The following is a 17573-nucleotide window of genomic DNA, read 5'->3' as shown; positions in this document are numbered from 1 at the left end:
CGAAGACTCTTGATTCGGTGTCTTTAGGAAGGATTCTCTTTGATGTTAGGTACAATGCAGCAAAAAAACTCTTGGAATGTTTTATGTAGAAAGGAAACGTTCACTCTTTCGTCTGCAAGTTTACCAAGTTCGTCGTTCTGGCAAAGTATCCCCGATCGTAGGCACTGTTGTACTTCTGTCTCTTCTAAGTGTTCTTTCACAAGGGCACGTTCGAAGACAAAGCAGGATTCTTTACTTCTAGGAAATAAAGTCGTAAATGCAAGCTTTCCTAGAGAATGTAACGTTTTGGCGTTTCGTTTGCATGTTGGTGCTTTCATAAAGCAGGTTGGGAGTTTCTTTTGATGTTTGCCTTTCTGTCCATGGTATGTCTCATTTTGTTCTGCTCGTCTGAACAGCAGTTCCAGTATATTGCTGTATATTTCGCTCTGGGATTCTCCTGGGTCGGTCCCCTCAAACCAAAGACATAATAACTGCATCAGGATAATTGGGTTTGACTCAAATTTCTGAAGTCCTTTCGAAAACAGCATATTAATGAAGTTGTCAGTCGTCATTTCTTTGTGGACAGCATGTCTGTTTAAGTATGTTATGACATTTTGAATAAGGTTTTTCGAAGAGCTTTTTCCAAGTCCTGACATTTCTAAGTGTTGATCAATAACGATATTTTCACAAAGAACTTTACTTAGGATCCAAGGTCTTGACGTTGACAGATGTGTACACTTAGAGCGAACCTTTCTGTGTGGGATATGGGATCGAGTTTGTCGGCAAAAGCTGTTTGACAATTTTGGATGTTTCCATTCGTCTAAGCCATCCAAAATAATAAGACAGGTTTCCTCGTGCAAGACATTTTGAAGGAACTCATTGTCATATTTGTACTCCAGTTCAAGCTGACGTATCAAACATGTTTGTATCATAGCGTCTTCTTCACATTCAAGTTGTACATCTCTAAGGAATATTACAAACAAAAACTGAAAACGCTTCATGGTTTCTAAATCCTGAGCTTTGAAGTATGCCGCCTTACCTTTGGCAGGATAATGTGCTTGACACCAAGTCAATGCTATTTTTTTAACGAAAGAAGTTTTACCAGTACCTGGAGGAGACACTAGACAGATATTCTTTTTTGGATGTAATGATTTGGAATCAAAAACATCTTCTAGATTTTCTATCTCCCTGTAAACGGAATACTCTTTTCCACCATACAGCTCTTTTTCTGAATCTGATTTGTAAATTGTGGGCGATACATAAAAATCCAACAATGGCGCCTTGTTTTTTCGTATAAGTGGTGACAGTGGAAGTGTGCTGTATCGTTCTTGATAGAAATCAATCAAATTCCTTTTGAAATCTGAAATCGATCAGTTTCATTTTGAAATGGATCTAATCTAGTTTAACAATCAAAAAGATTCCATATAAATTCTCACAAGTGTTTCATTGTTTTGTTCTCGTTAAAACTGATAAGCTACTTGTATAAAGAATGGGTGCCGCTTACATGGCTTAATGGGATAGACGTAGCATTATCTGAAAGAGCTGGTGCAAAATCGGGAGGACCAGCTATACTGTTTTGACGTTCAATAAATCTGCTTGAATTAAAGTAGACCAACGGCAATTCACATGTTTACAAACGAAAACCACGAGGATCGAATTAAGTTTGTTTCAAGAGTATATCTATCACCGACTTTAATGCATCTGCTACATAAGACAACTGAAAAAAAAGATAAAACTGTTAATAGCTTCACAAACCTGTTTTATCTTCCTCAAACGTTTGTCTATTCATCTCCGATGACCTTCTCGACCTTTTGGAAGACTCACTTCTTAGCGCTTCTTCACGAGCGTTTCGATCCCGCTTTCCAACAGACAGTGATTTTGCCGGCAAATGTGTTGACGTTGTACACCTTTCCTTATCTAAAGATATCTGAAACTGTTTAACTGCATCTTTAAGGTCATCAATCAAGCTTTGTTTTTCCGACAACAATGTTCCAATCTGAGAACATTTAAGTTTCTTTGCTGGAAACATAAACAGGTCAGTTAGCTCCATTAGTAATTTTAACTTTACTTTGTGTACATTTTCCATGCCTTTGCTGCTCTGGAGTTTTGAAGCTTTTCTTTCATCGACTGCAAGAGCATCATTTATGACTGCAATTAGCCTACCAGAACTTATCGTCAATGTACCTGCTTCCAACTGAAGAAAAGATAATTGGTAAACAAAATAACAGATCTGTTGGTAATCGACATCTCTGTGAAAATCTTTATAGATCTAGTACTTGAATTTATGAAACACTGTGTATGGTATATTTCATAAATCTTAACTGAAAATTTTCATAAATAGCACATCAGATGATTTTTTTAAATATCACGTTTAAAGCTAAAGAATTCAAAATCAAGGTATATCACTTCCGAATCCTGAAGTCATTCTCTTGCATTTCACATAATTTAATTATCAACATGTATTTTAGAAGTGTTTTAAGCTTTGAAAAAAACTTGCAACAGTGCAAAATCCTTAATGTTAATAAATTAATTAAGAGATACTACACTGAAAAATACGTAAAGTACTGTGCATGTTTGGTGCTTGACCATGTATAATTTTTCGCGACGATTTTTTATTTGATGGTGCGACGACTACTCAAGTTTGAGACTCCGTGGTGTTTTCTACTAAACCTTACAAATAACGGACGGGTAGAGTGCATTTTCACTCTTGCAACCAGTCTAGTCGTGTGATGAAATAATACCTGGAGGGGAATGTAAGGTCTTTCTTCACTTTGAAAAGCGGGGAAATCGCCATATAACCTACAGTTGTGCCGATGGGACATTAAACATCCAACAAGAAAGAAAAAATATCTTTTATAAAGCCATTACCTACTTTAAGATACCATATTATGACAATACAAAATACCTGTTTTAGCTCAAATACCGCATTTTGAGCTTTTCTGTCATAAAGCAAACACTTTGAATCTGTCAGCACAGCTTCAAGCAAATGTAAATAACCAGCAAGATCTGTATCCGATATAAAAAGACTTCCATGTAGGTGAAACATCCTCCCAATCTTCCTGACCTTAAATGGAGAATTCTTTAAGATACATATCAATCTTTTCCAACAAAGATTAAAGTGTATCATTTAAAGAAACAGGACCCTGAAGGTTCTAATTTGTTATCATATTACAACATACAATATTCTATATTGTGGCTGATATATGCCATCTCGTGTCACCTTGTACGAAAAAACTGCTGACCTGTTGTGTCTTCTTTTCGACGTGTATCGGGGTGAAGAAACGCGGTCACGAACCTGTTGAGGCGAGCTCACGAGATTTTACAGGTGAACACATGGACTATTGCATTGGAAAACTTTCGTAAAGACTATTATAAAACGATGTGAAACCGTCCTTTATTTGTCGTGTATTCGTGTCCTCTAACACATAAAAACCTAACAAATCGGCTGTTTGTCGTTGTTTTGAAGAGTTTTTTTTACATACTACTACCGTTATGCGAAATATGTAAATAGTTAACTTATTACTTATTTCAATTAGGACTTGCGTTCCGTAAGGCACGATTTAGATATGAGATCTCGTTATAAAGTAAGCCAGTGCATTTTACTTTAATTGACTTAAATGTCAATGTAGTTACTGATATATGGACGGATTTAATTGCGATCAAAGCATTATTTGTGTAGTCACATGATAAATGTTTATCATATGCACATAAAACTTTATTCAAAGGTTAGGAAGAATAAACTGACGTTTACCTTGGAAAAAACATTACCCTCTTCCGAAAGGTTTGCACTAACTTTATTCTGGAAGTGATGGTTGTTTGTTATGATACTCAGGATACCGTCAAATCCCAGATCCTTTATCGCTTTAATGCCCGAACACTCATCGGATAATACGAAACAGTTCGCAATTTGAAATGAATCGGATACCCATTGTGTTGCATCGGTGTTCTGCCATGAAGGATGCCCGAATCGATGTGATTCCTGTATATGATCTCTGACTTTGTTGCATGTATTTCTCGGACATTTACGCGGTTGTTTCTTAACAGAGTTATGGAATGAGCAATGTTTTCGGTTACAGATACCAGGCGTTGGACATTCTAGTACATTTTCTGTTCGACATACGTTACATGACGATTTTGTTTGTAACTTCTGTACGATGTGGTCGTAGAACTGAGCTGTTCCTTCATTTACATAGTCTACCAGTCCATCTTTAGTTATTTGTAGTGCAATTCCAAGTTTCAGACAGTTGTCAAACTTTTGTTTCGACAATCTTTGCCTGCTCATGTTTTTAGTGCGCTGTAAAAGACATATGCTCGTGCATTAATGAGTTATTTCAGATTTAAGAGCTAAAGTGAACCTCTGAAATCAAATACGAGATTCAAAACATTTTTCTTTTACAGACGTACTATTCTTGTCCTGCTTTGTCGAAAAAGCACCATATTCTTCCAGCTTAGACTATTCGTATTGATATGTTATAAACTGGTATGAATTATGTTACATATCACTAGCTACACACGTTACAAATTTTATTTTTTACTCCATTTTAATTCTAAAAACAAAATCAGTTTCGATTGCTCTCTTTACTTTTACCGGGGCCTCCGTGACCGAGTGGTTAATGTCGCTGACTTCAAATCATTTGCCCCTTATCGGTGTGGGTTCGAAACCTCACTTGTTGTGTAAAGTTTTTCATGTAAGGAAGCCCTCTAGCTGATTTAAGGAAGGTCGGTGGTTCTCCTAGGTGCTCGCCCAAGCCTTGAACAATGCCAGGAGGAGCACCTGGGATATTTCGCTACCATCAAAAGCTTGAAAGATCGCCATATGACCTTTACCTAGTCAATGTGACTCTAAATCTCAGAAAAGTAAATAAGAATATAAATATTCCTAGTAAAGTAAGAGGCAAACTTATCATAATTAACCAAATAAATGTTTTCAGTGCAAATCTGCAAAATAATCCAGCCTGGTTTGCGTCGCACAACAATGATCATGACATAAGTGCATATTTATAACATCAAATTGCTTTTGACAATCGATAGCTAATGTGATAAGTATCGAGTTTCCATTAATCTAGTATTTGACAAACTTCTATTCAATTGGGTATATCAATCAATATTGGCCGTTGCTAACGAGCCACTCAAAACAAATTTAAACAAACCTCATCTTGTTCAACTTATATAACTGTTGCACATGACTAAATCATTAAATCGCAATTTCTTTCTTTAGCTCACCTGAGCCGAAAGCTCAAGTGAGCTTTTGTGACTGCTCAATGTCCGTCGTCCGTCGTACGTCGTCCGTCCGTCAACATTTATTAAAAAAATATTCTTCTTGAAAACCACAGGGCAGATTTACACCAGACTTCACAGGAATGATCCTTGGGTAGCCCCCTTTCAAAATTGATCAAAAACTTGAATTTCACATAGAACTCTGGTTGCCACGGCAACCAGAAGGAAAAATTTTTAAAATCTTCTTGTCCAAAACCAGAAGGCGAAGAGCCTTGATATTTTGCATGTGATATCATCTAATTCTCTCTATCAGAGTTGTTCAAATTATGCCCAAGGGATGAAAGGAGGCCGTACCCCGTGGGTCCCAAGTTTCACATAGACTTATATAGTAATTTTTATTTTAGAAACTTCTTGTCTGAAACCACAAGACCTTGGCCTTTGATATTTGGTATATAGCATTGCCCTGTAGTAATCTACCAAGATTGTTCAAATTATAACCTTGGAGTTAAAAGGGGTCCCAAGTTTTACATAGACTGTTTTAGGAAAAAAACTTTAAAAACCTTTTTGCCTGAAACTGCAAGGCCTAGGCTTTTACTATTTGATATGTTGCATTCTCTAGTGGCTCTCTACCAAAAGTGTTCAAATTATTCCCCTATGGTGAAAAGAGGCCTGAGCTTGGGGTCCCAAGTTTTACATAGACTTATATAGGAACAATTATTTTTAAATCTTCTTGTCTGAAAGTTCAAGGCCTATGCCTTTGATATTTGGTATGTAGCATTGCCTAGTGGATCTCTATCAAGATTGTTCAAATTATGCCCCTGGGGTGAAAAGAGGTCCCGACCCGAGGGTTACTTTTCATATGAGTTCTATAGGAAAAAATACTTTAAAAGTTATCAGATCATATTTCCTAGACTGTTTAATTATGATTACCAGATGACCCCAAGTGATAAGGGTCACCTAAGTATGACCTTGACCTACTGACCTATTTTCTTGTTTTTTAAGACACAGCCTTGAAATTCGAATGACATGTACAGTTTTGCACGCCGTTCTTAAAACTAACTTCCAGTGACAATGAATGTGACCTACTGACCTATTTCTTAATATTTTAGCATCATTTTTAATTTTGAAACATGTAGCTCATATTACTCAGGTGAGCGATCAAGGGTCATCATGACCCTCTTGTTTTAAATAACGACTACCCACAGGCTGTCACAGTATTAGTATGTAAAAGGTATACATTTGCTGAAAATCATCCTGCCAATTTATAGTTTTTGTGTTTGTACGGTTAAGATTAACGCCGACATAATTTTGGTCATAGACTTTTGCAATTGATGAAAATGATATTATAAAAGTTGTATAGTCCGAATTATATGAACACTTTTCCTATTCGCCCCGGCGTTGACGCCCACAACCTAGCTAAATGTTTGAACCATTTTCACTTTATCTCTAAAATACTTGTTATTGATGTTCCATCAACGAAGCAAACTCAGCTTCAAATGTAAACAGATGTTTCTTCATATATGGCTATTTCCTTTGATGACTGTTGAAGTGGTTACTTAAATAACACTTTCATTGTGTAGGGACACCATATATTTGGCTAAAATTATAATTCAAAATGTCAATACCGCATTTTCTTTACATAGTTTATCTATATCCTGACAATATGCACAAGTTCATGTACATAATTTCGACCAGGTCCGCTGAAAACTGCTGCAGAATTTAGTAGAATAGCAAAATTTAGTATTGAGTAAAATTTCAAGGTCCATAAGTCTGTTACAGGAAACGGTACTCGTATACTCTTATGCTCTGGGAATATGCACAAATTCACTTCATATTGATATATTTCGGCAAAAGCCCTTATGAGGTTAATAAGGAGTTATTCTGATGAATTATGGACAAATGGACAAAAGGAGAAGGTAAGTATTTTTCGAGTAGCATATACATTAATGATAATTACTTTTCAAAAGTTATAAGACCTTGGAAAACATCTTGGAAAAAAAGGTAATGCGGTTTGGAGTTGATGACATATTCACAAGTATGTCATCCAACGTAATAATTCGTAATAAAATGCATCTTTGTCATTAATATTTTGCCCCGCAAAATTAACCTGTAATTATGGGATAGAAATATTGTTCTAAAAAACGGCACTCTAGAATATTCATAACCCACTAAAATGCTTGTGTAGAAAGTTTGTACTGGTAATGAGCAATACCAAACGACACTTGGTACAGGTCAGTCTGTTAGGCATCTTTTCAAGTATAATAACTTTTCACAAAATTGCTGAATAGAGTCAATTTCAGGAAAAGTGTGCAAAGTTGTTATTTGGATAAAACTAAGAACATATGCATTTTTCATTGTTCTAGATGGAGTTATCAACCTTGCACAATGTACTGGCTCTTTAATTTAATCAATTTTCAATAGGTTTCTGAATAGTTATCATTGTCCATAAGTATTGATCTGGCACTCCCGAATATTCCGTATGTTTCCATAAATTAATTTCCGTTTTCCAAACATACTGTTGAAAAACTGATTAATTATCATCTTTATGTAGCATGTGCAAATTTAGCTGTGCGGAGATAGCGTTTAGTCACCAATTTCGGGGTTGTGCGTTCGAGTCCACTGTTTTACCATATCATTGTTTTACTTCATCTATAAACTTAACAGACGGGATTTATCGTTCATTTATTGAAAGAAATATTGTACTATTCAATATTCTGCTGTGTACATGTCATTAAGATGTTTTATAAAATGCTGAGTTAATCTTCAGGTCTGGCTAAATGTTGGTTTATTCAACCGACATTTAGTTTAAACATATCTTATTCCCGGTAATACATATACAAATTGAATACATACATCATACATGTTGGAGGGGAGGGTGAGGTTGACAATTATTCTTTTTTCTTGAGACTAGCAGTTAAAAAGAGATCAGGTTATTCCAGCGTATTCAAGTTTAGAAAGTAGACTTTTGTGCCAGACTTTATCAAATGCCTTGCTGATGTCAAAAAAAAGGCAAGTCGCAATTCTAGGCCATTATCGAGTGCCTTACAGATGGTGTCTTATATATAAACAAGTTGATTTACTGTAGAGTCACCTGGAATGAATCCATACTGGACAGGAGTAAGGAAACGCGAGTCATGAAGATGGTTAAAAACGTAATTGAAAATAAGAGGTTCAAAACCTTTTCAATGGTATTTAGGAATGAAATGGGTCTGTAATTGCTTGGTAGGGGGCATCGCCTTTGTTATACACTGCGGTAACATGTGCTTCTTTCCACATACTTGGCACTGTGGATTGTTGTAAAGAAGCATTCAACAGGTCACAAAGAGGAAAGATAGATCATGTGAAGCTTTGCAAATAATTTTGTTACTTATAAATCAGGACATGCGGCTTTATGAACCTGTATTGATTTTGAGACGTCTTGGTTCTCTGCCCGGTTAAGATAGATGCCATATTCGTCTGCACCAGCAATTTCATAGATCCAGCAGACCTCGGGTGACAAACGCTACTCAAGAATGGACTAAAATTTCTCGTGACGTCATTCTACTTCTACGTTAGGCCTAAGCGTTGCTATATCAATGCTTGAATAAATAGTAGAGGTGATCACACACGTTATCTAAATAAAATATTGTTTTAGGAACAGGCAGCATTTTTATCATCTGACAAGAAAGTGATTTACAACCCTGTTGGCTTTGAATAGCCAAGAATCCCCATAAATGCCAAAAATTAGAAAATACTCGAAACACATCAAGTTAGTCATAAACTGCACTAAATTTTGGTACCAAACATGACATACTTTTAGACAAAATAATCTACTTCGGACAACATAATCTACTTCAGTTCACTCATGACGAAAACCTCAGTGCACACTTCCTTTTGCGTTTGAGTGTATTTACACAAGATATGTAAATAAATCCAATATATTTCTGAATGTCAGATTTCCAGATACTCCAGTAATAAATTTGTCCCTCAAAGGTCCTTCTAAGACTATGAAAACATAAATTTTGCTCGCTTCGTAAACATGAACAACATGTCCGCCATTGATCACGTGACTTGCTGAATTTGGATGAATAGGTATCAGTTCAGGGGGAAAAGTAAATGTTTCATACGAAATGTAAATGAATAAAATAATGAAAATAGTATTGATACAATGTTACATTTACATTGAAGTAAAATGTTCAGTCTGAACTGAATTCGAACTAATGGTAACGCGCATAGAATTCGGAAAGCTTACCACTACGCCAACGTGCCATTAGTAAATTCTATCGATTATTTTAATTAGACGAGATATTTTGAAGATACAGATACTGCGTAAAATAACGAAAAGGCACGAAAATATTGGCGAAGATTAATGAGTGCCAAGTCAATACTTACGGACAATACCTGTGCAAAATTTACACAGTTAAGTATAAAAAGGAGATCGTGTTTAAAACTTCTAGGTACGATTGAGTTCATTGCACTTTTAACTGCTTTGTTTTGCCTTTTTAATTTGCACTAAATTGCATCAAAATCTCAATAGTCGAGACATGCTTCCAAATGTTAAGAATTCATTGCTTTGAATTTCTTATCAAAGAGTTATGCTTCTTGTGCTCTTCACGGGCTGTCCTCTTTATCTGTCATTGTGGCAAAGTTATTATCTTTAATGACCGAATATCATACAAATTAAGTACAAAAAGACAAGAATAATGACTGTCGTGTTCTTACCTTCTGTAAATTTTCGAGGACAGACGGACGGACCGGACGGAGGCAAAGGAAAAACTAACTCCAATAAATTCGTAAACCTTTACGAGATATGGTTTTATATACATTGTACGTAAAAATGTAGCAGTTTAGCTACTATCAACAATTTACATTTAAAACAACTAAAAGAATTTTACATACAATTAGCGTAATTGATTCCTATTTTTTCCATGAATATGTACATAACATTTGCTCCTGTAGTTGTATTCACTACGTAGACCAACGAATGAATAAAATCCTACCTTTGAAATTACATTTAGCTACGCTTTGCGGGTACATCTTTGTACTCCTAATATGGATATTAACCAATTGTTTACAGGTGGTACAAAGGTTCAAAATAGAGTGTTTTCTTTCATAACTGATCCATATTGCTTTACAAATCGTTATGCATAATATCCTCTATGATATCATGAATGTACAGCCAGGGTAAACATGCGCGATTAAATGATAAACTCTTTTGATATAAGTACATTCTTTTTCTGCACGCCAAATACGCGAATAACAATCAAATGCGGATCATATTTCTGTCGTGTTTCGTTTCGCGCAATATATATAGTTGATATTTTAAACACAAAAACAGAATTAGTTATAAATTTAATTTCAAATTAATTTGAAGTACACGAAAAAGGATTGTTCGTAAGTGTTTAAGTAAAGCGTGACAGTCAAGTTTGAATCTAGTCCATAAAACTTTAACCTAAACTTTTAAAGTAAAATGGGGTATAATTTATGAAATGTTACAGAAAGAGTTATGAAATGCATGTTATAAATATATTGTGTGTTTGATGATTTAAGTTTGACTTAAAACAGAGAGATAGGGAATGTACTTCAAAAGGCAATTTTGTTGACAAATCAAAGTCGCTTAAACAAAGGTAGTAGAGGGTCACTCAAAGAACATTTATGTGAAATTATTTAAAATCGGAACAGTTTACAGATTACAGAGTAGAATGGGTACGAAGATTTTTATCCCCCGCCGATGAAATCGGGAGGGGGGTATTGAAATGAGTGCGTGCGTCCGGACGTCCGTCCGCAGCCATTTCTCAGTAACTAGCAGGTAGAATTTCATGAAACTTGAAATAAACTGAACCAGCATACTGCGATTATGCCCGTCAAAAGTTTTTTTTTATTTGATTGATCAATTTCCCTTAAAGTTATTGCCCTTGATTTAATGAAAAATGCCCAAAAATGTCCGTCTACAGCCATTTCTCAGTAACTAGCAGGTAGAATTTCATGAAACTTGAAATAAACATGCACCAACACCCTGCGATGATGCCCGTGTGAAACATGTGAAAATATGAACCCACACCTGGTTACCACCTTGCCTTGTTCACACCCCTCCCCCACCCAACCCCCTCCCCCCCCCCCGCCCCAACAAAAAAAAACCAAACAAAAAGTCCTTTTTATCTTTTTTTGTCAAATCTTCCATGAATATTTATCAACATGCAAAGTTGCACCGTTCCCCCACCTCACTCCTCGACCCCGCTGAGTCATGCCCATCAATTCCCCCTACCCCCACCACCCATTATTTTTTTTTTAGTTTTCCATCAATATTTATAATCAACATGTGATGTTTTGCAACATGTGATTGTACCCTCAACCGGTCACCCCCGCCGCCCCCCCTCCCCCCCCCCCCACCACCCCAAACGGAAAGAAGCATTCATTTTCTGTTAAATTGAGTTTGACTATTGAAATTTTTTGCTTATTAGTAACATTCTTAACTTTTTGCCGGATATATTTTTTGCCATTCCTCACCACAAACACTTTCGGCGGGGGATACCAATTCATCGAATTTGCTTGTTCTATCTTAACTTTTACTGGTATGGTTTTGATGATTTGGAATAACTAGAACAATGGTTCAGCCTAGAAACATATGTGTAAAATTATTTGAAAACAGACAGATACTTTCTGACGAGAATTTTTTTAATGTTGCACAATATACTTATAGGTAAAAGTGACCACGTCCTCCGGTGGCCATGTTTTTGATTTTTGTTAGATCTTTTTAATTTGTAAAGAGCCACCAAAAGAAAAGTTTAGTAAAATGTTTTTGAAATCCAGCCAACTGTTTCTGACAATATGATTTTTTTTTAAGTTTCCAACTATCTACATGTACCAACAGCGAAACTAGTGGACATATTTTTGTCGAATCAGAATAGTTTGAACAATTCAGGTAGGTCACTCAAAGAACATTCTTGTAAAAAGATTTAGAAATTGGACCAAACATTTCTAACTAGAAGGTTTTTCATATATATAGGGAAAGTATACTATACCGCTAGTGGTCATTATTTTTTTAAGATTCTACTAATTAGAATCTAGTAGAATCCAGAAGTAGAGTCTAGTAAAGGTTCGCCTAAGGAACGTATTTGAAGAATTAATTTCAAATCTTGTCAGCAGTTTTTGACAAGAATAGTTTTATACTTTCCGCTATACACATATAGGACAAAACGACCACATCTACGCCCTCCTGAAAGTATTCCGCGAACGTATAACCTGTTTCCGTTAATAACGTTAAAACACATTTCTTCATTACATTCTTTCTTGAATGACGAACAACAACGAAGTTCCGGTTAAGTTTCATATTTTTTCATTAAGTGTAACGTTTTGTGTTTTTCGTTAGATAATTTACTGAATCAAGAAATATACTGTAAGGAACAGAGACAAAGTATTAAGGCATTTGAATTTTTATTGAGTTATATATAAATAAGATATAATTTACGCACGAATCGTTTGATTGTCATTACCAGCACGAAAGTTATCTGGCATGAGGAGTGCCAGACGGGTATTAGCGGCATGGGTAAAATCACCGGAAACACAAACCTGGTGTGCACGAAATGCACAAATTGCTTCATTTTGCAAACAACTAAAATGTTTGTGTATAGCTCAGAACATCGTCCGACAGGCCATGGACTTGAACGGCAAAGGAAGAGGAAGATTGGAAAAACATACACGATAGATTTAAACTCTGAACACTTAGTCATTCCCATGTCTTGGAGAGAGACAAAAGGTAAGAGCTCAGGACAGATTCTGGTGACGATCTTTGGTGCCTCTAATTGCTACAACCGGATTTTATTTCTTCCACTGTTTCATTGCATTAGCCACTATTCAGCAATATCTCAACATCTAGCAAAGTTCGCTAACGTGGTCTGTGGTATTACACTTGTATAAGAATATAAGATTCTTTCACTGGTGGTAGGTGCAGATGGGAATATCCGGTTAGAGGGTAACTGTTTTTGGCGGTAACGAGGCTCAGCCTACCACCAGTGATTGAATCTTTTTCTTGCATGTCATATTCAACAAATAACAGTAAAAAAAATTAAAACAAAAGATTTTCTTATAGCATTTTTTACTTATAGTAGCGTATTTACAAAGAGCGTGGGACTTTACGTCTGTAAACAGGAAGTATGTCATGACGTTACAAAGACGAAAACGACGTAATAGTTCCTGTTTTGTTTTATCACCTGCAGTAAAACGTTGTTATTTCCGTAAAATGATGATTTTATTTAATCGAAAAATATGTTATAAGGAACAAAGAGAAACTATCAAGGTATTTGATTTTATCCCGTTTTACGTAAAACATTATTATTACTACACAAATCTTCTGAAATCACTAGAATTCCCAGTCTTGTATGCAAGAAAACGTCATATCTTCAATAATTTCTGAACATGATTTAAATTTAAAAAAAACAATTCAGACAATTGTGCAGTTTTTGTAAGAATTGCTAACAATATTCGAGATTAAAGATACATATAATATAGCCAATGTCGAAAAAGAGCAACAATGAAAACTTTTTTACCCTAAACGTTAAATACAAACGTTATTTCTTATATCTTTTTTACGAAGAAACACATACAAATTGGCTACATAAATAATAGTTTGTGTCATATATTGTTAGAAAAGAATAAGTTACCTTCATTTAGCGGCGGAGACATGATCAAAGTCCCTCTGCAAGTGTATTTGAACAGAAAAGTCAAAAAGGAACTATAGAAACACAGTTCATACACATTTGTATAAATCACCACTCGCAATGTTTAGCACTCCAAATTCAATCTGTTTATTCTGAACACGGTGGATTATTTATAACATATCCGTTATATGCGCAATAAGGAACAGAATGTAACGAAACTACCCATACAAACATTTTTTTTATTTTCATAACCGAAGGACGAACAATCTTCCCCATCATATTCAATATACATAATTTATGAAGTTTGTGTAATATGATATGCTTTCGAGTTACGCTTTATGTTATCATTTTCTATTTATACAGTCACAGTGTTCGTTTCCCCACAATGTCATTAAGATTGTAAGGTAAAGATTGTATTTTGGCGACTGCAAAAAATCGTTTATGTGCATTTTGAAAAGCGTGAATAACAACAAAAGGAAATTATCAGATTTTCAACAGGTGACTCGTGCTATTCACGATATTAGTTGTTAATGTCGACATTGATGCAAAGCCAACATTTTTTAAAGATACATGCAACATGTATCAGTATTCCCAAAATACACAACTATCCATCCCATCCTGTGATATTTCAGCAATATGTCATACTTATGCACAGAAGTCGAAATATCCTTGTACAAGTTAGAAGCTGCAGTTAGTATGTCTGGAGTGTCCAGTATGACCAACTATGAGTGCCCTTTAAAAACAATGGAAATTTTGAAGAGTCGAACCAGTAGTTTTTTTTTTCTGACTAGTTGTGACCATTAGATAACTGTGGTAATTTTCGATATTTCTGCGTACTTTTAACGTGCAATGTGTTACCTGCTATATGATATCAAATATTTGATTTACTAATTTCACATTTTCCTCCAATGGGTATGGCACTTCAATTGTCTGTCTTGTCCACTTCAACTTCAGATTTCAGTTAGTGCTTAGGCAATATCCAAACAAGTATTTTTGAATATCATTAATGAAGATATCAAATATCTAATGTAAAGTATAATGCATATTGATTTAAACACACCATTGTTTGCAGAACGTTTTTTGATAATACGCCATTTTCATATATTTTTAATTTGTATGCAGACTCCTTTCATACCACAACAAGTAGATAAATAATTAAAGCTCATTCCTTTTATTTTTCAATATTACATTTCATGTAAAATTACATAGGTCAAGGTATTTACCAAATTATTTCATTGTAAATTTGTCAATTTGATCTTTTTATTCCAGTGAAAAGTAAACTCCCTGAAAGCATTGAACAGATTAAACGAAATCAGAACCGCACACTACTCTTCGACATTCATAAGGTCATAATGAGTGGTTCTTCAACAAAAGGCGCGTTTATACTACCAGTTTACAAATAGGAACTCTACTTTCAAACGGTCTATACTTTATAAAGAAGAAAACTCATTTTTAAAACGTCACTCCAGCAAACCTTACACATATCCGGAATTCATCCTGTGGAGAATAATACTTGTTTATTTCAGCTCCAAGTCAAATGACACAGATTTCAGGTACATTTCATTACACTCGTTAATCGGCTATGCTGACGCATGCTGGGCAAAAGCCACGCTAGAAAAATATATCCGCTGTAAATGGGTAGATAAAGTGTTTTCATTTATATCTACTGATACGAAGCCAGTCCTTGCAATTGAACTTAACAATTTTGTAAATGAATAGTCCAATTTCTGGTCGGAAAACGTTTGTTTTATTTATAGAAATTTCCTAGCAATTTCTTCAGTCTGAAGAATCTAACACAATTATTATAAAGTCTTACGTAAAGGTCTTTGTTTAAGAAATAATAAGTTACCAAACGTGGTTTATCGTAGAATGTTTTGAATTCTTATGCTTAAGAATATATCACGAAGGCCGTAAGCCTGAGTGATATATTGTTTCGCATATGAACGAAAAACTCGGTTATACTACGATAAATCACATTTGGGAACTTATTATTTCATTAATACTAGTATCAACAGTGTTAGAAAAATTGGTAACTACTTTTTACGACCGTGCTACGCACCTGGATCGGATGACGTCATTGCACGCGAGTGGTTTATTGCAGAATAACCCGAAATAGATTTTGCTCTACATTGTATGTATGTTATTTGCTGGCCGTGTTCGAATTATGAATAATCTGTGAACACTTGAATGATTTGGTATAACTGACGTATCTTTTCGGAGCATCTTTGTGAAATGTCCTGGATCTACATTTTGTCTGAAAAAAGAGCGTTAAACATGTATATTGGTGATAAAAAATACGACTGTCGAAAACGGCCGATAATACTGCCGCTGAACTAGGCTGAATATCCATTAACGGAAAACATATCATTGGTAAAACTTAATCAATTATAGAAATGATTCTGTTTTATTTCAAGCGGCATTGTCGAATATGACTATATTCCTTCGCATCCTGATTGAATTTTAACCATGCACACGCGTTATTGCCATTGACCCTAGCTGTTATAGAAAGTACTTTTACCGCGGGTTTTGCAAGTGTAAATGATTGCCTCTGGTGGTCAATCCTTTGAATATCTTTAATATAAATCATACTTGATTTAAAATGTCATACATTTAATATTACAATTCATTCCAATTAGCATATATGCTTAAATGAGAGAATCATATATATAATGCATTTCTGCCTTAAATATTGATATTTTCTGACGTATATTTTGTAAGAGAACCTGTTTTTCTGAACATTTACCCTTCATTTGGGTGAACGTGCAACAAATAATGTAAAATCTCGTCAACATATAAGACCTTACTCCATTATCAAAAGCTAAACGTTAACAGTTCATGTCGTTTTCGTTTCCAGTTACACTCTAAGCTGTCGTCACAAAGACAATATATTTCCTCCTACCGGTATTATGCTTCTTGTTTTCTACAGCACAAACTACTCCAAGCCTTTAGACAGGGAAATAGTTGCATATCTGTCATTCAAAAATTCTAAACTTAGTATGAACGAAGGTTTGGAGGAATCAGTTAAATCAAGAAAAATGGACATTAGTCATATTTCTTGAACTCGAAAGATCTCAGTTTAGTTTTGCAAGCAGTTCGAGAAAATATGGTACGATAGTGTTCTGCACTTTAAGTACACGTGATGAACACGAATACTCGTGGCGAAAATATATTTTCTTCTTTGATCAGCAACGAGGTTGTGATATGTGAAGTGTCTTTGTACAGCAATCACCATCTTTCTAAGAATTAATAGCTCTTACCATCATCTTTGATCCTCTTGCCAGTATGGACTGAGGTAACGCTCACGTAAAATGAAATAAACTATTTCAACTTCTAGTTTTACTTTTATAAGATGTACAAATATTACAAACTAAAATCGACAATACATAAATAAATATTGAAATGGCAGTTTGAAAAAGAGATTATAATATATAAAATAAAAACAAACCAAACGTAAATGTACATACGAGTTGCCATGTTAAAGACCATGGGGTAAATGTTTACTTACATCTGCTTTAACCTATACCTGCATACAATAGACAGCGTCGTGTAAGGTTCATAAAATACATTGTAAGGCATCTTCTAAAATGAATTTTCATTCTGGAATTAATTTTTTACTAAAAGACCATTGTTATTGACAATATTTATTGCCGAATTATTCAGAACTTGTAAGAATGCTTTACGCAGATATTCGGTTTCGAAATAAATATGTTTATCTAAGTACTGTCCTTGGTCTAAATCGTA

At 35.0% G+C, this 17573-nt stretch overlaps 1 protein-coding gene across 3 annotated transcripts; it reads right to left on the bottom strand.

Annotated features, from left to right (window-relative positions):
• Positions 1-23: 23 nt before the first annotated feature.
• Positions 24-14090, bottom strand: LOC123526244 (uncharacterized). Of its 3 annotated transcripts, none has more exons than XM_045305307.2 (5): positions 13836-14090; positions 3731-4273; positions 2885-3043; positions 1735-2173; positions 24-1339 (listed from the first exon to the last, which is right to left on the bottom strand). In XM_045305307.2, the coding sequence occupies exons 1-5, from the start codon at positions 13839-13841 to the stop codon at positions 24-26; spliced, it is 2463 nt and encodes an 820-aa protein (XP_045161242.2). In that variant the 5' UTR covers positions 13842-14090. The 3 variants fall into 3 exon arrangements, with proteins under 3 accessions (XP_045161242.2, XP_045161244.2, XP_045161243.2); XM_045305309.2 differs by lacking the exon at positions 13836-14090 and adding an exon at positions 10176-10301; XM_045305308.2 differs by lacking the exon at positions 13836-14090 and adding an exon at positions 10075-10194.
• Positions 14091-17573: the final 3483 nt, after the last annotated feature.

The sequence above is a fragment of the Mercenaria mercenaria genome, chromosome 14, assembly GCF_021730395.1.
Source record: "Mercenaria mercenaria strain notata chromosome 14, MADL_Memer_1, whole genome shotgun sequence".
Lineage (NCBI taxonomy): Eukaryota > Metazoa > Mollusca > Bivalvia > Venerida > Veneridae > Mercenaria > Mercenaria mercenaria.
Note: the sequence above shows the minus strand (reverse complement) of the source record. Positions and strands in the feature narration are given on the sequence as shown.